We start from the raw sequence: 26,903 nt of genomic DNA on the forward strand, positions 1-26,903 counted from the left end.
ATCCAAATGGTATCCTAAATGTGGATTAAAGGCAGCAATATGTGTACAGCTGTTTGCCATTAAGTAGCTGAACAGTGATTAAGGAGTAAATACATAAGCGTTACCAAGTAGACTCACTCTCTGAGCAGGCCTATAAGCAGAACCGAGTCTCATTTGCGGCATGTTTTCAGCCACTTATGAACTTTTATTGTTGGATTACCCACTACTACAATGATTCTAAATTATAAAATACAAAGTGTGATAATTAAGAAAATGTTTAAAATTAAAACAGGATGAATACTTTATGCTCTTGAAGAATAGGAAGTAGCACCCAGACTACAGAAAAAGTCTTAAACTATTTGAAAAGCTTATGAGATAATTCAGTGTAAACATTTAATAGCCTAACAGAAGACCAAAAAAAAAAAGCGATAAAAATGAGTCAAAAACAAACTTTCCAATTAATTTATTTAAATTCATTAATGTTGCAAAAATATGATGTGCAACAAATCAGGACACAAGTTACCATATTCCTAACAAGTCAAAGGAAAATAAAATATTACATCTCCTTAGTAAATCACGACCAACCCTATTATTTCTTACAGGGATCACATCAACATCTTGCACACACAGTCATCGAACTGAATTTCTCACACTGTAAAATGACAGCACCAGGCTAGGCAACATCAACTGAATAGTAGTGAAATGATCACAGCACACTGTCTAAATGGCAGCACGTGAACTTATATTAAAAAAGATACTTGAATTTTTGAAATCTGTATCCAAGTGTGTAGGTGTCTAACTCACTCTGAATTGTGTTCTACGTGAATAGTATCCTATGGCCTGTGTAAGTCACTGGCCCTGAACACACCTCCAATATTTGCTAGCTAGGTTTATGTAAATAAACGGTTTAAGGGACATAACTTTAGAAAGCTCGTATATAAAAAGTGCAGTGGAATAGCTAATTGGTATTATTTTCCAAGTTCTTCCTAGCCACACTGATTGTGAAAGTACAAAGATTCCAAAATGTAAATGTTTTAATCTCCTGTAGAAGGTCTTACAAGATAGAATCAGACAGCTATATGAAGCAAACAGCTCAATATTATTCTTTATCGATTTGAAACCTTAATCAAACCCTTGATTTTCATCAGGTGTTTAAGTGCTTTATGCGAACTTTTCATTGCATCCTTAAAATTCTCAAAACATAAGAAATTATATAGATCTATCATTACAGTTGCAACAAAATAACAGCTATGTTCAAATTTTAGTGTCACTCCTCATGTTCAACACAATACTTATTTTCAAGTACCATTTAGAACTTCAAAAGAAACTGATCTGATTCTTATTCATTCAGAATCTTGCGACTGGGTAGAGGTGAGTTAAAGGATCCCTAGGTAATTCTTCTGTACTATTAGAACACTGAATAGAAAATCTCCCACTTCCCTTACCAGCTGACTTTCTCAGGCGAGTCCAAATTCTTCAGGCTTTCTCCCAGCGACTCCAATCACACAATTCCTGTTCTCTGTGACAAGGATAAACTCTAACAGAATAGTTGGTCTAACTAATAAGCATATTAACTCTCCTCTATTCCTTCCTTTTGAGGTTTGTGATCCACTTCTTAAATATCTAAATATTTCAAAAAAATAAGCAAGAAAACATGATGGAATGGATTAGCAAATTTCTATTTTCAGCCTATCTTTTCCCTTCTGACCAAGCAATGTTAGCCATTTCCACATTTAACACAGGGAAAAGAATGAAGCTACTGTCACCTTATATACACACCTTTACTGATCTCAACAAGAAACTGGCCTGTTCTAACCAATAACACCCTAATGCTAATTTACCTCTCAATTGAAGAAATCTAAAAAAGCCACTTCTGCACTAAATCAAACACTTCCAAATTCCCTGAGCACTCACATAAAAACAGGCAAATAGTAACACTATAGTCATCTATAAGAAGTTTCTATCAAAAAGCAGATCCTTGACTTTTTTAAAATTCTGAAGTTGTAGTTGAAGAAATTCTAGCTACTGATATACAATCAGCAAATTTCAGTATTCAGTGCAGTTACCAAATAGTGCTATTCATTTTGGAAGACTACGTTAATGTTTATGTTTCATAAAATATGGAAAATAATCTAACCCTAAACTTTAATCTGAGCACTGTAATTGTTGACCCTCTCTGTTCAAATTTGCTTCTGTATGAAGAGACAAGGCAGAGAAAATACAAATTCTCATTAGAGGTATTGTCAGCCTTTGCATTCTTCACTCCAGTCTTATTTCACATATTCTATGTGAAGACTGCAGGTTTTCCTATTGAACACAAGAAAGCCTGTTAGATGGTGCAAAGAGCTGCCATACACCGTACTTCCCTTAACAGGGACACATTCAGTGCCATCTGAGATAACAGCCACTCTAAACTCTAAAGTTCTCTTAATTCCTTGTTATCTTCTTTTCAAACTACCCCACTAGGTCCTCCTTAGGATCCTATCCTCTCCACGCCATCAACTGAATTAAAGACTATTAAGCTTCAAGTAGGAGGCCAATGTAGCATTTTTCTTGGTGCTACTTAGGAATATAACCAAGCAGAACAAAAGCAAATTATATGTATGAGAAACTCTGGGTTAAAAAGAGACACTCCAGTCTATACTCGAGACACTATTACAAACTACAGTGGCAAAAATAAAATTAAACCAGTTAAGTTAGATCCGCGACCCCAGTAGACAGATAAAATAATACAATTTTATGTACTTTCATTTCAATCAGCAATGGAAAATTAAAATTGAATGCTATGGGAGGAATGTCACATAGTGATAAATTACAAATAACAAACTTCCTAAGTGCTTTTCCTCTAACCTACTAGTTATGATCTTAAACCTTACAGTTATGAAACATTTATTATGGGGCATGTCCCTATACCAGATTCCATCAAGATGTTGGGTAGAGCAGGTGTCTTTTAATCCACTGATTCACAACACATGCCTTTCATTATATCCCAAGTGTTACCACTGTTCCCTCTGAATTTTCATGTTCTACCAGATTAAAGGTTACTTATACTTTAAAAAAATATTTAGGAACATGCACCACTTTTGCAACAAGTTGTATCTATAGTTAGGGACAATGCTTGTAAAAGCAAAAGTAAATAAATGCAATAAGCTATTGACCCTGAAGAACTGTGTACTTTATGTGGAGGAAAACCACCTATGTAAGAAGTTCAGCAAATTTTGAACAGGATAAATATGTATAGAGGAAAGACTGCTTAAAGAGCTCTATGATATAGACTCTAATCACAATTAAATTCACTGATCCTTTATTCATAATTCTCACATGGTAAATTCAGAAGGAATGCCTAAATTGTTATTGTTAGTTTGCTTTTTCAACACAAACCTTCTCTAAGGTTTGAGCAGGCAATAATGGTTTTGGCTTTATTTGATATAATAACATCAGTTTAGGATCTGCCTACGGCTGCTGGATCCAAGTTAAGTCAGAAGACTGCTGAGGAACACCTCATCCTGGGAATCCTCCAGCATCTCCCATAATTGGACTTAGTTTAGCATGCCAAGTCTATAACTAAAGAGGACAAAAAGTAAAGAAAAATTCTCTTTTTCAGTAGAAACTTTATATGAAAAATGGCAATGGTATAAGCCACATGTGTGTTCAGTCTGGGACAGAATAAATCCTAAAAGCTTAGCTCTCATCTGCTTCATTTTGCTATTCTAGCACATTCTTTTATAAATTACCTTACAGGAAGGGCTGGGGTGTGGTAGTACCCTTAAACTCGGAGGATACTAATTTTTCCACGTGTGTATGAGTCACACAAGCAAATGATACTATCAGATCAGTCTGTTGTCTTAGGATGATTTTGTGGGTTATGAAGTTCTGTTTGGGCACCTCAGTACAATGTATTTCAATGTAGAGTCAAGGTACTTACCAAATTAAACGAAAAGTTTATATGCTTATATCCCATATTGTCCAAAATACCATAATGTAATGATGCTCTAAGACTTACAAAATAACTTAAATTTACAGTACTGTCAACATGATTCCACAAGGTCAAACACCTACCTCTGCTATCAAGTTTCAGTAACCGATATATAAGTATTTTGGTAAAGTGCCCACACTGAGAGCAGTTAAAAAGTAGCCCCTATTTTCTACAGAAATAGTGACAGTGAGTAACTCATCACATTCTCTGAACACTACACTGCACTCACAAATTCTGGAGAGTGATACCCTGGACACACAAGCTTATTTCACATTAGTGAACAGACCTAAAATTTTTATAAAGTTCTGACTTTTGGCCAGAAGATAAAATATCCCACATATACATATATACAAACCCCATTTCTTAGCCTCTTAAATTGTGTGGTTCTAAAAATGGCTTTTTGACTTGTCTTTAAAGTTTAAAAAGGAAAATGTGTGCAATACATTTGTATCTGCGCTTCAGAATTAAGAAACAGTAATAAACGAGGGGGAAAAAAGCTTAGGATAGTATTAATCTACTTAGATTATGTACATGACCTTTGGGTATTCATGAGAAACAGTTTAACTGTCCCTCACCTTATGAGCAACTCTGTTTTCTAAGTTACCCAGGAAATGTATCTAGCCATTTACAAAACAAAAATTCGAACATGCACTTTACAAATCATGGTCTTATTTACCTGCATATTCTTCCACAAGACAGGTATACATTAAAAAATATTGCTCAGAAACAAAAATATATATTATCTCTTTCCTTTACCATTTAGGCATATAAATAGTTTACTGAAGACGATGCATCATTCAACAAACAAATGCAAAAAACTGCTTTATATAAAGTGTGGTTCTCTGCTATTTAGCAATATAAAATACAAAATGATTACAATATAATTAGCTAATAAGGAGCTAAATTCAAGAGATTTGCAAACCAATACAGCAGTGAACAGTCCCTTATACAAAAGTCCAGTAAGGAAGATCAATTTTGTAACAGGTTACATAAAAATCAGGGTCAATAAATGCATTATAAATGCAAAAAAGAGCACTGCTTCATCAGCACATTCTTCAGTCTTGTTTGGACTAGACACCAAACTTACTGTTCACTTTTCGGTTCATCTTGTTTTCCATTAAGTTCTTGATCAACTCTGTTTATTGAAAAACAATAGAGATAATAAGACACTAGCAACTAAACAATTTTCTTTCTAAAAATTGTGACTACTTTTAGCATAGAATATTATTCTGTTAAAAACAAAGCTTTGCAAAGAAGCAGACATAGTAAAAAGGTTACCAAACATTTCCCCAACCAGGAAAGATAATTTTTAAAGACAAGAGGACACTGGCAAGAAATGGCTTGTTGTTTCTTTGAAGATTACTGAATACTGTACATACAAATGCTTAGAGTTTTATTAAAAGTTAAATTGCAACAGGTATATTAAAATCTTAAACTGTAGCATGGCTGGGATCTAAATGATTAGAGAGTGGCAGGAAAAACAACTCCGTCAAAAATGATTTTATTAACGGAAGTACTGAAATGCCACTAATGCCACCAAATGATCCATGTTTTTAAATTCAGTGATAAAAATGCATATTTACAGAAATGATTCTCCAAAATATTTTATTAGTATATATAGAATATAAATGCTTTTCACTTATTTTGATAGTAAGAAGCCATCAAATAATTGGAAATATCTAGATGTGGTTAAAAATCGAACTGAATTAGAGTGGGTTGCATAGAGACCTATCAAAATTTAGGCAAGTGGGGATTAAAAGAATTACGTAATTATAACACAACTATAAACAACACTTTAAAGATAATGTACAACAGTCTATTACTCTTTGTACTAGTCTGAATTACTGATGGAGGGGAGTTTAAAACAACTTGGTACAATATATGAAGATACTCTTCACACTTGTTTCCATTACTATGATCATCACCACCCATTACTAGGAGCACCTGAACATTACTGAATGAGACCTAAAAGTCTTGGTCTGTGGTAAAGTCAAATTAGTAACATTTAAAAACATTTTTTATACTGGTATCAAAAATATAAGTAAGAGGTATATAGGCTCAATAAGGCATGCAATATACATCCCGGTCTTTTCAACATCTGAAATCTGTTAAATTAGTTCTTATGAACTATTTTCACAATTACTTGATTTTTCAACTACATTCAAACACTTTAACAGCTGCGATCTCTCTGGCCATACTTGCACTGAGTCGTTCGAAAGAAACAGTTATAACATTTGACACTACCATGTGTGCACACGGAGTTTTGAATCCTCCTTATGCCCGGTACTCATCATAGAGATGTCACCTTAAGTAAGCTCCTCCACACAGAGCCTCTGTTACATTTTTAAAAATATGCTCTTTAAAAAAAAAAATGCTCCTTTATTTTAAAAACTTGAATGTTACCATCTTCAAGCTGACAAGGATTTATTATTTTAAGACTAACAAACCATGCCAAAACAAGTGTCTAAAAGATATACGTAGTGATTCTATTACAGTTAAACAAGACAAAAATAAAAAAAAAACTCAAGATAAAATAGTACTGGTAGGTATCAAACAATATATTAAATAAAAAGTATAGTTCCACTATTTTTCTGATGCCTATATTCCAGGTAACTAAATACTAAGAACTTTGTAAAAAGGCACAATACAGCGGATTTTATCAACAAAAGCAATTCATTTTGAAATCCATGAAGCAGTTGGCTTCATTATACAATTACAGATTGTATTTTTAATTTCAGTTATCTGTCTGGCAAGTGTACACCAGTGCCTAGAAAGGAAAAAAAAAAATCAGCAATATCTAAAATTACCATCCACATCTCTATGTTAAAATGTTCATTAAACTGTTAAGTGTCCTATAAAAATGTAAAGCTATGGTTCCATCACATGGTTAACTGAATTCTTGCTCATCAACACATTTAAAATGTGCTCAAAGAATTAGTTCCTTATAATTGTTTCCTTAGAATGGTCAAAATGATAATAACTACATACAAATCTCTTACCTTAGAAAGACTGTACTAAAGCTGTTTTGCTAGTTTGTCATTATTAAAAAAAAAAAAATTCCATTAACAAGTCAGCTCCAAATCCTACACTGTTCTAAATTGCTATTTAAAATAGTAACTCTTTTATACTTGCCTTTCATCTTCTATGCCAAGATATTAATAGCTAATAGTTTGTTATGCTCAAAGCAGAAGTATTCAAAATTAAAGATGGAAAGCAGAGTGTTTAACTATTTAACGGTATATTATTGAATTTTAGATATTTTATCATATGTAGAATTTGACTGGTTAGCAGGCTGTTTAAGCATATAGGGAAATAAATGTTGGTTAGCCAAAGAATATGTGCATTGCAAATATACTCATAAACCCCAGGGAAATAAACTGTTTCTTTAAAAGAGTACATATATATTTATCAAAAGCACTAGTTAGACATTTAAGTAATACGGTGAAACAGATAAAAAAGTCTTAGAGGTAATTGGTTTTCCAAATAATTTTCTTAGCAGTTTCTTTGGCTTTGCTATCAGTACATATAACATGAAGGAGTAAGGAGGGGCTATGACCTTTAATTCCTAATGGGCATTAATACATGATGTTAGAACAGGGTGAATCCAAGCCATATTCAGCATCAGGAACTTCAGATTCACTCTATATTTGAATTCTGGGGTATGTTTATATTTACAAATGCTGTTATCTTTGTCTACAAGCTAACCAACCAATAAGGAAGAGTTAGTCTGTGCAATGCAAATGGACTAGTCTAGATGCAACCCAGTCAAGGTGTGCATATACCTTTTTTGTTTCTTTTTAAACTTTTCTTCTTCATACCTTGGTAGGGAAGAGTTATTTCAGTAAATATACATGTTATGAAGATGAACAAAACTTGAAAAAAAGGCACTAACAATAAACTCATATAAGTCTGCAGGCAAAACGAAAACTATTTAACACACTATGTAGAAAGTCAAAATTGACCTAGGAAATCTCTCTTTGACACGTTCAACAGACCTAAACCTCAGATCAGTAAACCAAAAAACTTTTTCGACATCATAGCAGAGTGATATTCAAGGATTTATGTTAACAGCCTTCTACCAAATCCTTTTAAAAAATTAGATGGGAGGTGAATTCAGTAAACAGAACATATTCCAGCCACTGGAATGAACCAAGGTTAGGCTGATATAAATAATATATTTCACCAGTAATAGGATTATTCAGTACATGGATGAATTTATTCAAATTTGGAGAACAGCACGTTCAAGTTTGGAGAATGTTCTTTAGTACTGACTGATCAGGAAATCACCTCTTAAGATTGTAAATAGTCTTTAGAAAGAAATAGTCTTTAAAAATAAAAATTAACTACAACCAGAAATAATCCTTCCTGCTTCCTCAGGTGATGGCCTGAAGAAAACAGTATGGGGAAGGTGCAGGAAAATGGCTTCTTTCTCTCCTTTTCCTTAGTTACAAAAACAAGAACAGTTACAAAATATTTATCATACAGGAAGTGAAAAGGATGAATATTGAAAAATATTTACCTCTTGCACATCAATATATAAAGATCCAATACAATTAAAGAAAGAAAACAAAACATACTGTTTTATGCATTCTGGTATGCCAACATATTCCATGGGGACAAGTTCCGCTAGTTCTGCCAAATTAAAGACGTATCTAATTTTTTGGCTGAATTTTGAGCTATGGAAGAAAATAAAGATAATTACCTCAATATTCTGACCAACAGAACTGACAAGAAATTCACATAAGGAGCTGGTGTTTTTGTTTCTTTTTTTTTTTTTTAAGTCAATGACTCTCAGAAAATTACCTAATAAAGGGTCTTGTGACAGCTAGAAGTGTTCTGATAAACCATGAGGGATGTACAATGATTAGTGATTTTAGGTTTTTCCGTAACCTGGAGTTAAAAAAAAAAAAAAGAAAAGGAAAGGAAACAAAAATTTTAAAGCTCTATAAATTACAATGCTAGGAAAAAAGGTAAGGCATCATTAAGTATGTGCAACTTTACATACACATACACACACACACACTCCTCATCCAGAAGTTCATTTAGATGTGATATTCCTAAAGACAAGGAAATACACTCTTGAATTCTGATGGTCTTTTCTACTGCTATGAGATGAGCTTTACTTCATTTGGCTAAATTTATGTCCACAGTATAGCCTGTCGTTAAATGTCTCCTAGATATATTCACTTGTCTTTAGAATTCTGTCAACTAGGGGTAGAAGACAATACCGAATACAAAATTTCATTTTTTAGGATGAGAGGGGAACTGGTACTCATTTCTTCAACACCATGAAAGGCACTATGCCACAAGAGCAGGAAATGTAAATCAGACCTAATACATTCTTATGGAGTCTAAAATTCTGAATAAAAATTACCAGCATTACCCTGAATGACTTAAAATGACCAAAAAACCCTGCTGTTTTATTATGCATATTCCACACTTAAGTAAAGTGACCATTAAGGATTTTTTTTTTTAAATCGTAAGAACTAGCCCATGCCATGTTTAGGTATTTAGAGAAACCTATTAATGAATCTGAGTTCATTAAACTAGTTCAAGTTAGCTATAGGTTAAATCAAACCAACTGGAGATTCGAAGTTACTTCCATTAGCATTGATGACTAACTCTAAGGAGAATACACTCCCTAGAGCTCATTCCAAAGTAAGATTATGGCTAAGCATCTTAAAAACCAAAAAATATGCTAAGCACTATGAGTTAGGCAAAATTCAGAATGTATTAAAATAGGAAATGTATTAAGTTCTCCATTCTTTCCCAAAACACAAGTTACAGGGAAATGTTCAACGTGGTACACATAAGGAGAAAAAAAGGACTATTTTATAGGTTGGTTTGAAGGAATTATTCTTTATTAAACAGATCAAAACTAATTTCCTTCATGATATTCTAAAATACTGAACTGAGAAAACAGAAACATGTTATAAAATTTACAAATATAATTTACAGTGCCCTTAAGTGACCACAGGAAATAAAATTGAATAAAGCTATTATAAAAATTATTCAGACTCGCTTTCAATGTGTATTTACAATACCTTCTATCAATTTGCTGATAGCATTTCCTGAGCCATCCCAGACTGGGCATTTTCCTTCGAGTTGTAGCACCATTTAAATAAACTATCATGTAGTTTTCTGCTACTAATAGCTCCAAAGTGCCAATAACATACCTATAAAGACAAATTAAGTTTAAGCCTTAAATACTGCTTTGCAGAACCAAGAAAATTATCCAAATTATATAATGCTCTTCCTTCCCTTCAACGACAGCAAAACCAATTAAAATTTCAGAACTGTATTAGTTGTTATTATGAATATGTAACTCTAAAAGAGTTACCTTCTAGAAATAAACGTTTAAAAGTCTATGGATGAACTGACATGATTTCTGGGACTTGCTTCAAAGTTATACAATGGACGAGTATACATTTTGGGAATGAAGTATAAACCTATTAACTGTGGAAGTGTTTGATTCATACACAAATATTCAATACACTTCTTTTACCTTCATATAAGTTTGAAATTTTCCCAGTAAGTTTTTTTTAAAACACCACTAACTTAAGAAACAGAATGACTCTGTGGAAATAGAAGTCAGTTCAGTTACATTTGGCTTTTTGGGAATAAATGCATTTAGCCATATGATTTTGAGATAAAAATAATTTCTTTACATTTAATGTAAAATAAAGAAGTTAGAACAGATAATCTGAAATATCCATTCCAGTTTTAAACTGACAATTTTCCTGTTGAGTTGGAAAATGCATACTTTTATAATGCCAAAGAATAAGGACTTAAAGAACTGGAATGGGGGTAATTATAATCTTCTCCCAGGCAAAGTTCACTTCCTTAAACTGGAGATCTAATTAACCCAGAATTCTGTCCACATTTTTCTGTGAAGGTATACTTACTTAAAGAGATTGTCCATCAGGTATCTATAGTTAGGCTGACCACTTTCGGGCATAAAACAGACAGCAAACACAACAATGGCATTTAATCCATCCCCGTAATATCCTGAAAATTAAGTCAAAGATAAAATCACCAGCATGATTTTACTTTTCCAGAGGAAATCTGTACAGCTGACAGATTATAGTGGTTCATGTTCCACAAATTTTTTGATCAAAAAACATGGTTTCGTTTTTAACCTTATAGAGCCTTATAGATCTTTAAAATCCCCTCTTCTCAAAATGAGAATAAAATCTGAAGAGGAAATAGTGGGCATAAAAACCAGAAACCCATTTAAAGTAGCATAATCAGAAAGCCAGTCTTACTTTAGTAAATAGACAAAAGAAGTGATATAATCCAAGCAGGCATAATACAAAAAACATCTGCAACACTCTTATGCAAGTTATGGTTAAAGTGGGTGCTTCTGAAAAAATACTTTTACACTCAACAATGCCTAGCATTTTGTAGATTTTAGAATACTGAAAACTACAATTACATCTCTGACAATTTTAACTGAAGAAAAAGTGTTAAAATGTATATGTTTATTATAATCTCCAGTATCTAGTAACATTGTTTTAACTTTCATTTCCATTGTTTACAAACATGCACTGAAAAGGTTTAAACACTTCAAGTACATTAGCATCTATCTCAATCTCTTAGTCACAAAACACATTGTGATAATTCAATAGCATAAAATGGTCCTAATTATTTCCCCCTAATTTAAATGAAGCGGTCTTTTTGAAAGATACTAGGTTTAAACCATGAGGCAGGTCTCACAACTTGTTTCCTATGAACTGGCTGAATTAATGCAAGACTGTGAACTTCCTGATCCAGATTATCCTGTTTTCTTAATCTGAATAGGATTAAATTAGGCGGAATAATGTAAATGCAAACATTCAAGTGATTTGCTTTCAGATGAATGAAGACTATAGAAATACAGACGGGAATGCATTTGGCAGAAAGTAAAGTAAGTAGAAAGGACTCTACATAAAAAAAAAACCCAATCTGTTTAACCTATGTGGTCCCCTTTCTTGCATTAGGATTTCAGGTAATAAGAAATGTTCTAGAGGGGCACCAGGGTGGCTCAGTGGGTTAAAGCCTCTGCCTTCGGCTCAGGTCATGGTCCCAGGGTCCTGGGATCGAGTCCTGCATTGGGCTCTCTGCTCAGCAAGGAGCCTGCCTCCTCCTCTCTCTCTGTCTACTTCTCTGCCTACTTGTGATCTCTGTCAAATAAATAAATAAAATCTTTAAAAAAAAAAAAAAGAAATGTTCTAGAGAGTGACTTGCATTTTGACTACCATTATTAACATTCGGACACTATTTACAGTGTCTAGGCAAACTTCTATACATGGTATAGTCAGGATGGTTAGAAGTTATAATCATACTCCCATAGCTTTTCCTATTTGACTTGTGATTTAAGAAATAAAGCCTTGTATTTTGGGTTATCCTACAAATATGCAAAGCTGGTGCTCCATAAAAATATGGAATGGACTAGTTCTGTACTTTATGGTAAAACTCAATGATTTATTCAGGGTTTTATTGTTTTGTTTTGTTTAAAGATTTTATTTATTTGCCAGAGAGAGAAAGAGAGCACAAGCAGGGGAAGCAGCAGGCTCCCCGCTGAGCAGGGAGCCCAATGTGGGGCTAGATCCCAGGACACCTGGATCATGACCTGAGCCCAAGGCAGAAGGCAGACACTTAACCAACTGAATCACCCAGGCATCCCTATTCAGGGTTTTAATGTAAAATAAGAGTCATAGTTTAAAATGCCAGATTTTACTTAAATACACAAAAAGACAAGTACAAGAATGCTCAAAGCAGTTTTAATCATAGCGGCCCAAATAGGAAACAACTCATAAGTCCATCAAAAGAAAATGAATAAGCTAATTGTGGTTTATCCATACAATGAAATACTACTTAGCAAGAAAAGGAATGAACAACAGACACAATCAACATGGATAAATGTCAAAAACATGCTGAGCAAAAAAAGTCAACAAAAGAGGGTATACTATATGATTCCAGTTAAACGAAATTCTAGAACAGGCAAAAGTAATCATGGGGGCAGACATTAGAATAGTGGTTACTGGAGGGGGGTATTCATTGGGAAGGAGTTTGGGAGAATTTTGGGGGGCAATGAAAATGTTTTACATGTCCAGCTGTAGGTGATATGGTTATATGGGCATTTGTCAAAACTCACTGAATCCTACCTTTCAGATTAGAGTACTTTGAAGGGAAAAAGTCAGAAAGAAGAAAAACAAACACTGTATGATATCATTTACACGCAGAATCTAAAAATGTCAAACTTAGAAACAGAGACTAAAATGGTGTTTCCCAGGGTCTAGGGGGAAAGAAGATATGTTGGTCAAAGGGTACAAACTTACAGTTATGTGATGAGTGAGTTGTAGGGTCTAATGCACAGGATAGCGACTACACACAGTAATACTGTACTATGTAAAGTTGCTAAGAGAATAGATCCTAAATGTTCTCACCACAAAAAAGAAATGGTTATTATGCAATATGTATTGTATCAGATCAACACATTTTAACCTTAAACTTACCAATATGTTAACTGTATCTCATGAAGCTTGGGAAAAATTGCAAATGCTACAAAAAAGGATTATATATATAGATATGTCTATATATATAATATGCTATATATATACATATATAGCATTTCACTATATATAAAATTATAAATGCATAAAAAAGGGGAGAAAGTATCAGTTTGGGGGTTGTCTAGAGGTCAGGTGAAAAACAGTTTTCACTGTATATTCTTATACCTTTTGAATATACTGTGTGCATATACTAATGATTTTTAAATTTAGTTTTACAATTTTACTTCAAACCTGTTGTTTCTAAAATGACATGATAAATGTTTACCAAATATACATTTTTTACTCTATCAAGATAGAGTTTCTTTGGGCATTTACATTTCTGATATTGCACTAAAAAACACGCTCTTTGATAGCTCTTACCTCCATGGCTGATAACTTTCTTATAGGGTTCAATTGCCTTCATATCAACCCTGTGGTCCTGTTCTCCAATTCGGAACATACGCCAGCGTCGTCCATCTTCTTTTTCCTCTGCTGTTGTGTACTCAGTAATTGAGCCTTTCCTAATAACTTCAGTAGTTTTGGGTTTTGGAAGATCATCTGTCAAAATAAAAGGTTTTTGAATCACAAATTGTTATTTGTATAGTAAAAATCAAAGTACATGTTAACCACTTTACTATCCAATTAGATTGTTCAGAGAATATTTCATTATACCTTCCATGGAATTTTAAGTACTTCTTCTGTAACAGAGGAAAAGGCTTGTTATTGATAATGAAGCCATTTTATGTTTTTGGAAACCATGGTTAACTTTTTTTGTATTGGCTAATTCAGAAAGCAATTCACAGTGCAATGTATGTAAGTTCAAAAAAGATAATTCAAACAGCCATCAGAATCTTAGTATATTGGCCTTACAATGCTGTTCAGATTCTATTTACAACACTGTTCTTGGTAGTTACAACTATGGGTTATTTAAAGTAACTGAGAGCAAACTGGTTTTTTGTTCTTGAGCACATAAATTATTCCCCAAACACTGTAATACCAGATAGAAAGTGGTTAACGAGTCGATGATTATTTCTCATTTGATCAGGTTTATTGAGCAGAAATTTACTGATAATATTCTGATGTGTACATGCAAACGTCTATTTTAAATTGACATTAGCCAAAGCAGAAGCACCAATGATTAGGTGTAATTTATAGTTCAAGATTGCACTTTAGCAGATTTTAAATGAAGTAATGATTTTCAAAATTTTAGTATCATAGTCCTTACCAAAAGATGGGGGGAAGGAAACCTACGGCATGTTAGTTGTTTGTTTCCAAGATAAAGCTGTTAACGGAAAATATCCTTCCAGGAAATGACTACAGCAGCATTAAAGAAAGAAGAGACAAAACACATAGGCAGAAAACTATTTCAGTATCTTTTTAAAATATTGCTTATTACTGGACTGTTTACTGAACCAGTAAAATAGGGAAGAGAAAAGGAACAAAGATACAGTATATCAAGGATCTTACTCTTCACTGCAGATTAGACACATAGGGCTAAACACTGTTTTCAAGTAAAAATCATTTTAAAGATGGAATATACAAACAACTATATAAAGATACTGTACACAGAAATTATCTAATTAAAAAAAACATGCAAAGCAAAACAGATGCCAATTCCTTTGAATTCTAAATAACTAATAATAAGGAATATAAAGTTTGGGGACTAAGAGTATACATTAACTCAAGATGGTTGTTTACATAGTGCAGTACTATCAGGCAAACCTAATTTAAAAATCGCCCTAAAAAAACTCCCTTCAAAGCTCCCTCTCTGCAAATCCCTAACTACTTTTAGCATATTCCCTATGTTACATGTCTCTTCAAAGCTTTTTTTCTTAGCTGATTGACTAAATAAAAGAACATGTCATAATGATCAAGCAATATTTTGGGAGCAGCATGAAAAAACAAAACTTCACAATACTGGGCAATTAAGACAGAAAATAAAGCCACCCATGTAATCTACTAAAAACAGTTTTGAAAGCTATGAAAATATTCACTGCCAGCAGAATTTCCCATCTTAGTAACAAAATATAGCAGGAACTTTAAAAAAAGAGTAACTTCATATGTCAACAAAAATCCCTTAATCATTGATTTTAGGTTCAAGATCAAGTTTTAAGTTTTTCAATTATCCTAATATGAGACTACTATTCAAAAAACACATATGTATAGAGAGACAAACATTCATTAATAAAGGTCAGATAAAACACTGAAGCATTTACCTTCCCACTCAAATTCATTACTGTTTTCTGATGGCGTGTCTAAGCCATCTAAGTCAATCTCCCCACTTTCATCCAAATCATCTGACAGCACAGAGCCATCGCTAGGATCCAGGGTCAGGCTAATATCTGGAGCCATGAGTTTCTTTCTTACTTTATTTCCATTAACTTCTAGCGAGCATGGAATGGGTTGAAAAAAAAAAAAGTGAAAAACAGATTAGAAGGCATGTTTACTTGCACAAGTTGAATAGGAGAAAAAAATTTTTTTAATATATTTTTTTTTTAGGGCATCTGGGTGGCTCAGTCGGTTAAGCAGTTGCCTTTGGTTCAGGTCATGATCTCAGGGTCCTGGGATCCAGCCGTGAATCAGGCTCCCTGCTCAGTGAGGAGTCTGCCCCCCCATCCTCTGTCCCTCTCCCTGCTCATGTGCTCTCTCTCCCTCTCTCTCTTTTCACACTCTTTGCCTCTCTCTCAAGTAAATAAATAAAAATCTTAAAAATATATTTATTTTTTTGAGAGAGTGAGAGTGTGAGCATGTGAGCAGAGGGAGGGGGAGAGAGGAAGGGAGAATCTTAGGCAGCCGCCCACCCCAACCCCGCACAGAGCCCAACCCGTGGTTTGATCTCATGACCTTGAGATCATGACCTGGGCCAAAATCAAGAGTAGGATGCCACCCAGGTGCCCCGAATAAGAGAAAAATTCTAATCACTTCATTCTTGAGAAAAATAACACGAATCAACATAATCCCGAAGCATTAATTTACAAACCTTGGATTTTGATCGTTATTGCTTCTATATCATGGAAAGACAACACATTCCAGCAAGGATATATCTTTTTAAGTAATAGAGGCAAACATTACAGTCAGCTTACCACTAAAAATGATCTCCCCTTAACCTTTTACTATAGAAATTTCCCAAACCCAAGGGTATGTTTTTGCAATGTTAAATTTTCAAAGCATTCAAAAAATGCTTTCTTAAACACTCACTTACTCTTTGGCTCTGTATAATAGAATAAAAAGTGAGTATACTTTTTCTCCTTGACAAAGAATGTGTTAAAAAAAAATAGCACAAAGTCTACCATTTCACTGAAACTCAAGTGCCAAGTTCTTACCAGGCTGGCTCTCTGGTCCACTTACAGCTAATACATCTGCTTCCATACTATCATCCTCTGGTAAAGGTCTAGAAAATACAGACAAAATTTTTAATTCACAAATTAAAAGAACTTTTTTGTAGTTCAAAGAGCTATTAAAAATCTCATAGAACCAATTACATGGAAAACTGAATAAAGTGGTTTCTTATGCTTCGGTAATTTACAAACGAATTTTAAAGACAAAATTTTCAGACTGTCAGATAATTTACATATTTATGTAAGTAACACATAAAAGTAGATATAACTTCCTTATGTAACTGCTTTTTTTTTTTTTTTTTTGGTAACTGCTCTTAAATACAACTACAAAACAAACCTAAAAATCACAAACAACCTAAAAAAAATATAACTCAAATGCATGAGCTTAACGTGAAATACAATACAATGTGTGGTGAAGGTAAACGGTCCCTTGCGTGAGAGGATGGCAACGATGGCTACAATTCTTTTGCGCTCAGCATTTCTATATTATTCCTATTATCGCCATGTGCTATGTAGTGACTTGGTACTTCTACCAGCTGTCCATATTCCCACTGTTAAGGGACCTTCCTATGCCCTGAGATGGTCTTCTGACCAAGATGGTATGAGAGCACCATTTTTTTTTTTTTTAAGATTTTATTTATTTATTTGACAGATGGAGAGAACAAGTAGGCAGAGAGCAGGCAGAGAGAGAGAGAGGGAAGCAGGCTCCCCGCTGAGCTCTCCAGAGAGCCCCATGCGGGGCTCGATCCCAGGACCCTGAGATCATGACCTGAGCTGAAGGCAGCGGCTTAATCCACTGAGCCACACAGGCGCCCCTGAAAGCACAATTTTAATATGGTCTGCCTTTGCCCTTTTTCTCTTAACCCAGTTGGTACCCACACAACTACAACTACAAATGCAAATGTGTCAAAGTAGCTGGCCAGATAATCTAAAAAACCCTTATTTAGTAAGCTTTCTTTTAAAATAGAAGCATAAAACTTAACAATTCTTACAGACATCTAAAGACTCCCTTCTCCCAGGAACCCCTCAAACTCATTTAAGAAATACCACATTGAAGCATTTTTTATAACAGCAAACATTTTACATTTAAATGTTGAAAACAAAAATAAAAGATTATGGAAGATCACATATATATTTGGTGGAAAATAAGATACTGGAAAATTCGTCTGCTGGAAAGAACTTCCATTTTCTTTTCTTTCTTTCTTTTTTTTTTTTTTTTTAAATTTATTTGACAGAGAGAAATCACAGCTGGGCAGAAAGGCAGGCAAAGAGAGAGGAGGAAGCAGGCTCCCTGCGGAGCAGAGAGCCCGATGTGGGGCTCGATCCCAGGACCCTGGGATCATGACCTGAGCCGAAGGCAGAGGCTTTAACCCACTGAGCCACCCAGACGCCCCGGAACTTCCATTTTCTAGTATCAAATGAACACCTTTTGACACTGGATTTCTGTAAGAAGCTCAACAGTCACTTAATAAGTGACATCTTAGTAAAGACATTTTGAAGTTTTGTTTTAAATCTGTTTTCATTTGAAAGCATTGCTCACATTGGAAAATCTTCATCTTGCCATTCTTCTTTAAGTTCCACACCTTCCATCCTCAGCTTAGATTCAATATCAACTACAAACTCCTGATAATCCGGAGAGCCAATGCCCTGTGGAAAGAGGAAAATCTGTGACAACATATTTTCCATGTTCCTTTTTATCTGCTAAAAAGGTACAATAATCTTATACCTTAGTTCATTCACATTTCCACCCTGATCATGGAATCAATTTATTTGATTGCAACTACCATTAAAAAAAAAAAAAAGAATTAGAATGAAAATCAGGGTATATATATTCTAGTAAAGTAAGTACTATTTGTAGTAAGGGTATTGCGTAGTCAAGATATTTGTTTTCAGTTATATATATGCATGTGTGTCCCAGGTTGTGATTTAAATTTTACTAAGTTTTGTGAATTATGTAGAACGAATCTGAGGTGGGCGGGAGGAGGCACAAGGAATAAAAGTAAATATATTCTCTACTCTGGACCCATAATTAAATTTTCTGTCCTCTGGATAGAAGCTGATCCTAGAAATTGAACACTAGCAAATTGCATTTACATTCATGATTCAGTAAAGCCAAGTGGTATGTGTGCTGCATCTTTTAAAAATTGACATATAATTAATATTTTTTAAAAGATTTTATTTATTTATTTGAGATAAGAGAGAGCGAGCACGAGAGGGGAGAGGTCAGAGGTAGAAGCAGACTCCCTACCAAGCAGAGAGCCCGATGTGGATGGCACTGGATCCTGGGACTCTAGGATTATGACCTGAGCGGAAGGCAGTTGCTTAACCAACTGAGCCACCCAGGTGCCCTATAATTAACATTTAAAAAATATTATTTATTTATTTGACAGAGAGAGAGCGCGAGCACAAGCAGGGGAAAAGGCAGAGAGAGAGAGAGAAGCAGGTTTCCTGGTGAGCAGAGAGCCTGATGTGGGGCTTGATCACAGATGTGGGGCTTGATCACAGGACCCTGGGATCACGACCTAAGCCAAAGACAGAGGATTAATCCACTGAGCCACCCAGGTGCCCCTATAATTAACACTTTTAAACTGAAGCATAATTAATATGTGCACTGTTTTCTATACTTCCATTTCTGTAGTTTCAATCCCATCAATCCAGAGCTACCGAAAAAAGGCTACTCAGTAACTATCTAGTAAATGAATGCTACATTTTGATTTGCTTTGTATCTACACTAAACTTTTCCCATGTAGTTCAGCATAAGTTTTCAGACACTGGACTTAGTGACTGTATCTGTTCATGCAATTACACATGCTCACCTAGGCCATTCAGTTTTAGTTTCAGTCTGTCCAAGGAAGGGTGTTGGTCCCTACATTCTCACATTCACTTCACAAAGTGAAGAATGCAGAGATTGGTTTGGTTGATGGAATAAGACCTGGAAGTTTAAGTATATCATTTAAGAAGTCATAAAGATCAGTGGTTAATGTCACAAAAACTGTGACAACTTTAGGGCAGAAGGTGTACAAATGAGCTAATATTTAGTTCAGTTGCATTAGAGAAAGTCAATCCATGACTGAAGTTTTTTTTGTTTTTGTTTTTTTTTTAAAGCAGTAGAACATGTGTTTCTTAAGAGATAAAAAGTAACACTACAAGTATTAAAAACAAAGCAAGAAGTGATTGGTCCCAGTGGAAGAAGAAACAAAGTGAGATGGGGAGAATGACTGATACTTTTCATAGTAAATCCTAACCTATATGACTTTTAAATCCATGTATACATAACTTTAAAAATACTTTTCAAATAAAACAAATGGTGCCAGCCATTCACTTCAATTAGTTTTGTAAAACAAAGACATGATGCCTCCACACACTGGAGTATTACTCAGCCATAAAAAAGAATGAAATCTTGCCATTTGCAACAACCTGGATTGATTTTGAGGCTATAATGCTAAGTGAAAAAAATCAGAGAAAGACAAATACCGTATGATTTCACATGTATGTGGAATTTAAGAAACAAAACAAATGAACAAAATAGAAAGAGATAAACAAAAAACAGACTTAGGGGGCGCCTGGGTGGCTCAGTGGGTTAAGCTGCTGCCTTCGGCTCAGGTCATGATCTCAGGGTCTTGGAATCGAGTCCCGCATCGGGCTCTCTGCTCAGCGGGGAGCCTGCTTCCCTCTCTCTCTCTCTCTCTTTGCCTGCCTCTCTGTCTACTTGTGATCTCTCTGTCAAATAAATAAATAAAATCTTAAAAAAAAAAAAAACAGACTTAAATACATAGAACAAACTGGTGGGGAGGCAGGTGGGAAATGAATGGAAGAGTGAGGAAGGTTAAGAGTACACTTCTCATCATGAGCACTGAGTAACACACAGAATTGCTGAATCATTACACGGTACACCTGAAACTAATACAACACTTAATTACACTGGAATAAAAAAATTAAAAAATAAAACAAAGATGTGGTCACGATTTACAGTTGCTTTATCTGCTGCCATCATGACGCTCAAAGATATACAAAGCTGTACAGAAAAAGCATTATGCTTAGAACAACAACAAAATTACACGGATAATTTTCTAAAGTGTTAGATTTTTACGTGGTAAACTAAATTTATATCTCTGCCAAGACTGGGAGGCTCTCTTCTCAATTTGAATTCTTACTTATACTCAAGGAACGGTTTCACACATTCTTAAAAGGTTTAAATTTTCGAGGACCCACTTTCAAGGACAGAAAAAATGGCCAATGCTCTATTCCTCACCAATCTATTTGCCTGGAAAACTCAGTATTTATATATGTGAGTAAGTCATTTTTAATTCTCTGGGAAAACACTGAGCCAGGCAATGTTGAGAAATTACTGGAAAACACACCTAAATTACAGTGATCTTAACTTAATTTACCACATTCTCTGTTTCTAATATACAGTCTACACCTCAACAGTCTTCACTGATCGCTTCATTGATTGTTCTCTGATGGCAACTTCTGTAGAGAAGAAAACAAAAAAGAGACACCTATCTTACCAATCCCTTATATTTTAGACACAGAACTAGTATAAAGACCTCCAAATTGTGGCCAACAAACCCAATACTTAATGCTTATTCCCTTCTCTGTTCTCGGATGGCAACTTCTGTAGAGAAGAAAATAAACAAAAAAGAGATACCTATCTTACCAATCTCTTATATTTTGGACACACAACTAGTATAAAGACCTCCAAATTGTGGCCAACAAACCAAATATTTAATGCTTATTCCCTTAGAAATTAATGCTCATGTGAGACTGAAACACTCTATTACTAAAGGTTTAAAACTGTCTTTTCCAAATTTTTAGTTCACAGTACTTCTCGATTTTTTTAAGTCTTTTATAATCACTCTAAAGTAAACTAATATACTTCCTAAATTCAGTAATCAGAAAAAGTTTCTGTTATTTTGTCTCACCTTTTCGCAGGTGTTGGAAAAATATCCGAAGTTCTTGTTGCCAGTTTATAATACTCCAGATGGGGGCACCTGGTGGCTCAGTGGGTTAAGCCTCTGCCTTCAGCTCAGGTCACGATCTCTGGGGTCCTGGGATCAAGCCCCACACCAGGCTCTCTGCTCAGCGGAGAGCCTGCTCCCCCCTACCCCCGCCTCGGCCTGCCTCTCTACATACTTGTGATCTCTGTTAAATAAATAAATACAATCTTAAAAAAAATAAAATACCCCAGGTGCCTGGGTTGGCTCAGTGGGTTAAAACCTCTACCTTTGGCTCAGGTCATGATCCCAGGGTTCTGGGATGGAGCCCCGCATAAGGCTCTCTGCTCAGCAGGGAGCCTGCTTCCTCCTCTTACCCTGCCTGCCTCTCTGCCTACTTGTGATCTCTCTGTCAAATAAATAAATAAAATCTTTAAAAAAAAAATACCTCCCATATTCAGAAAAATATTCAGTATCTCAAAATTAAAAGCAGAGTTTGAAAGTTGCTATCACTATACTCCCAACACCTCGCATGGTGTCTGGCACATAAGCCTGTGAATGTTAGTTATCTGAATATTGTAAGGTAGGGCACTGGATAGCAGGCTTTGTTTTGCTCTACCCCTTAGGCTTATTTTTCTTATTCAACTACATTATTCAACAGGCTTCCTGTTGTTTTACCCTCAAAAAGTGTAATGAAAATATTTAGGGCAACCCACACACATGCATTATCAATTTCTGTTGGTAAAATCATTTGTTATTTGTAAGAGAAATATGTAACTTGTGAAATTCTATAAGACAAACCATGTCCTTTAGTTCCCCTACCACTTGAATAAGTCTATCACTTGAAAACTCCTCTAAACATAGAAAGCCCGAGTCCTTCAGGTCTCTTAGCTGATTTATTAAACTTTTACTTCAAAATCGTATTGAAGCATGTGATTTTAATACACAAAGCACATGGACATGGATATTTAGTTCAGGGTTAATTATTTAAGCTAGTTAAACAGAACCTAGGAGAGATACAGATAGATTCACTCTTGACCATCTCAGCACAGACTGCAGGGCGAAAAATACACAAGGTAGACAAAGAGTTCAAACAATTGAGAGAGTATTGTTCTTGGAAGGGCTTAATCATCAGCAGCTGTAAGAACAGGAAACAAACAAGAAAGGAGCAATATAAGCACAACCACTCAGAAGGAAATCAGGACAATGCTGACTCACAAGTTAACTGTGGCTGTTTCCCATTTTTGTTCATAAATTTGGTCAATTAGAATGGGGAAATAACACTTTAAGATGCCATTTGTTAAAATAACCTAATGCAACAGGAATTACTTGATTTCTCAACATACTTGCGGTACTGAGACCACATGATTATTTATGCCAATTAACTACTAGAAGTCCTTTAGATAAATTCAGAACACTTGCTGACCCCTCAGTGAGGTTAATAATCAAGAAAAATGGAGTACCTACTGACACAACTTGTGTCAGTAGGGAGATGTGGTGGTAAATTCAACCAAAGGAGATGTGGTGATAAATTCAACCAAGACGAAGAAGATTTCCCTATGCAAGTCAGCAATATAAGCAAAAATTAAATATTAAAATCATATTTACAACTGTCTAAATTATAAATTGTAATCTTACATGCAACTTTACTATTATGTAGTTCAATAGTGCTGCTGGAATAGGTGCTGATAACCACCATCTATGCTGAAATCACTTACTACTGGCAGAAGGAAATGCCCAGACAAGTCTTTCACTTCTCCATTTAAACAAAAGGGCTTCATTGTAAATATTTATGTTCACTTTTCTCTATGAAGCTGGCAACACTGGTAGTGCTATAGGACAATACTTTAGGCCAGTCTATATGTTTACAAAGATCACCAAAACACGTCCAGAAAAATCTTATACACTTGTCCCTGCTTCCTTGAGAGCAGGGTCATGTAGGTTTTTAAGAATGAAATGACACAATGTGACGTCACCTTACGTCTGTTAGAATGACCATTCTTGAATAGACAAGGAAGAGCAAATGTAGGCAGGGGTGTGGAGAAAAAGGAGCCCCTGTGAACCGCTGACAAGAATGTAAATTGGTAAAGCCACTACGGAAAACAGTATGGAGGTTCCTCAAAAAGTTAAAAATAGAAATACCATATGATCCAGCAATTCCACTTCTGGGTATTTATCGAAAGGAAAAGAAATTACTATCTCAAAAAGATACATGCAGCCCCATATTCACTGCAGCATTATTTACAATAGCCAAGATATGGAGGCAACCTGTTTCTATTGGTAAATGAATGGATAAAGAAATTGTGGTATATACACACAATGGAATATTGTTCAGCCATAAAAAGAATGAAATCTTGCCAGTTGGGACAACATGGATATAGATCTTGAGGGCAGACAGATCTTAAGTCAGACAGAGAAAGACAAATATTATATGGTCTCACTTATATGCGGAATCTTAAAACACACACACACGCACACACCAAGTTCAAAGATGCAGAAAACAGACTGGTGGTCGCCAGAGGGGATGGGGTTGGACGAATGGGTGAAGGGGATCAAAAGGGACAAACTACCAGTTATAAAATAAATTCTAAGGATGTAATGTACAGCATAGTGATTATAGCTAATACTGTGTTACATATCTGAAAGGTGCTAAGAAAATAATTCTTAAACGTTTTCATCATAAAAAATTTTTAATGTATGGCAATGAATGTTAAATACATTCATTGTGATCATTTCCCAATATATAAAAATATCGAATCATTATTGTATGTACACCTGAAACCAATATAATGTTATATGCCAGTTGTACCTCAATTAAAAAAAAAGAACAAAATGAGATACTCTACCTGAAATGTTAACATAAAAAATTCGAGAAAAATTACAATGCTGCTGACTTTTCTCAAAATTGTGAAAATAAAGCAAAGGATAATTATGCCACTTACAAACAGTACTTTTATGATCAGTATGCAGAACATACTGGAGAAGCTCTAACACCTTTAAGAAGATTAAAGTCTAATATTGATCTCTGACACTTTACTGTAGTTATACCTATTTGTTGTAGTATAAAACTGTAATTGTGGAATACTACTATCATCATATTGTACTAGTATTCTGCTTTATACAATGTAAGCTTATGATAATTTTCAATCCACTGTCAGCCATGGTTAATTTTGCAGAACTGGCTATATACTTCCTTTTTTAGATGCCCTCCTCCATCGCTGCTCCTACCGGCTTTGCTGCCAGAGGCCATGAGGGAACCACTTTCCTTTTCACATTTACTAACCACTTGTATATTCATCATTCCCATATGTTCCAATCAACAAAGCATCAAAAACAATGTTTTTCCAACCAAAACTTTGGTGTTATTATCCCGGTTTTACATATGAGGCAAATGACATTACTTCTTGGTTCCCAGATTAAATGTAGACTGTTTCTAATACAGCACACTGTTGCCAGTTCACTGGGAACTTTATACAGAGTAAGCCTGTAATACCAGATTTGGTTACATTTAACTTCAAAGGTCCTCTAACACTTTAAGACCACAAAGGCACTGACTTATGATCTAGTTCAAGACTCGTGTTTGCAGAAGTGGACCGGTCATACTTCCTGTATAAGCCCAACAATGTTAAGTTGCAATAGAAGAGATTATGAAGAACGAGAATAGTTTAGAAGAAATATAAAATGACAAGAACTAAGCAAAAGATGTGAGGGTTCATCAAGAAGATAGTATAGGCCGTAACTAAATTGGGTAATTTCAGTTATCAACGTTATCTATTTACAAGTTGCAGAAATTCTTATAAAATTTTAGAAAAAGAGTATGTTTCATTGAAAAAGTTAAGAAACTAGGCATTAAGAGAAATAGAGATCCTAATCAAAAAGGTGAGGTTGGAAAAAAAGCAACTCTAAAATGCAATCCTACACTTCATTCAATTAACTATAAGGAAGGCACTATGACTACCAGGATGAATACGGCAAAAGCAGTGCTCTCAAAGGGCTCCCGCAACAGGCAGACAAGGGAAGTTTCAAAGCAACGTTGTTGACGCGAATAAAGTTAACAGGAGCTGACCTAGTACATCTCCAGCTGCATCAGATACACCAAAAAAAACCCCAAACCATTAAGCAAAAAGTTAGGTCTGAATCCACGCGGGAACTCGGCTTTTATATGTAGGAAAAGTCTACTAAAGCCTTCATTACAAATGTCGCTTCCGTGTCTATTCCCCGAGGGTACAGGGCACGTCAGACGTCCGAGTTTCTTTGTTCTGTACCAGAACTGACGCTGGTTTTACATTCGCGACCAAACTGGCCGATCACCGCACCCAGACCAGGGCGTGTGCAGCGGGGCCGAGAGGGGGGGCAAGTTCCATCCCGAGCACAACAGCACAAACGGAAAAGGGGTGGCCGGGGGGCGGACAAGGATAGCAAAGACAAACAGGAGCAGAGCCAAGGGCGGGGGCCTAAACTGGGCGGGGATCCGGGAAGCGCCTCGCAAGCAGGTTCCCGGGCGCCCCCTACGTCGGATAACCCTCTGAGCTTCCTCTCTCAGGCTGTCCTGGGGGTACTCACCCCTCCGACGTCCGCCCCAGGCCTGCTCTCAGCCCAGACCAGCCGTGCCCAGCCTTCCCCGGCCGCACTCACCCCGGAGGAAGCCTTGGCTCCCTCGTCTTCTTCGCCCCTCCAGGCCGGCGACGTGGGACTGACGGCCAGGGCGCAGGAGATAGCGCCGAGAGGAGCCCGCTCCCCTCGGACAGCAGCGGAGACCCGGGCCCAGTCCCCAGTCTACAGCTGCTGCGGCAGCAGCTGACCCGGATGCAGACTGCGGCCCCGACGGAAGTGACAGTATCCCGACCTTCTTCAGGAGCGGCGGCCCGCGGAGATGGAGGCGTGGCTTCTCTGAGCCGCCTAGCCTCTGCCCCGCCCCCTTGACCGTCTCGGTCTGGCATCCGCGCACGCGCCTGGAGGCAACCAAGGTAGCTGGGCAACTCTCTACCTTGGTACTCGGCCCTCGAGACTCAGAGTTATTTTTACATTATTTATGTTGGCTTTAGTGGTCATTAAAACAATTTTATAGGATAAAATGGGTGAAGATACGAGAGGGGAAAATATCCGAAGCCTCATTTTGGGAAACTAAACCTCAGAAGAA

General features: G+C 35.8%; 1 protein-coding gene across 5 annotated transcripts; it reads right to left on the reverse strand.

Moving 5' to 3' along the window:
- Positions 1–427: 427 nt before the first annotated feature.
- BNIP2 (BCL2 interacting protein 2) lies at positions 428–26,576 on the reverse strand. Of its 5 annotated transcripts, none has more exons than XM_046007484.1 (11): positions 26,399–26,576; positions 18,367–18,473; positions 16,812–16,879; positions 15,705–15,872; positions 13,870–14,046; positions 10,861–10,963; positions 10,000–10,131; positions 8,759–8,845; positions 8,533–8,631; positions 7,738–7,773; positions 428–5,090 (listed from the first exon to the last, which is right to left on the reverse strand). In XM_046007484.1, the coding sequence occupies exons 2-11, from the start codon at positions 18,414–18,416 to the stop codon at positions 5,039–5,041; spliced, it is 972 nt and encodes a 323-aa protein (XP_045863440.1). In that variant the 5' UTR covers positions 18,417–18,473; positions 26,399–26,576; the 3' UTR covers positions 428–5,038. The 5 variants fall into 5 exon arrangements, 4 of the variants coding, with proteins under 4 accessions (XP_045863440.1, XP_045863441.1, XP_045863442.1 ...); XM_046007485.1 differs by having other exon boundaries at positions 18,367–18,491; XM_046007486.1 differs by lacking the exon at positions 26,399–26,576 and adding an exon at positions 26,327–26,347.
- Positions 26,577–26,903: the final 327 nt, after the last annotated feature.

This window comes from Meles meles, chromosome 6 (assembly GCF_922984935.1).
Source record: "Meles meles chromosome 6, mMelMel3.1 paternal haplotype, whole genome shotgun sequence".
Taxonomy (NCBI): domain Eukaryota; kingdom Metazoa; phylum Chordata; class Mammalia; order Carnivora; family Mustelidae; genus Meles; species Meles meles.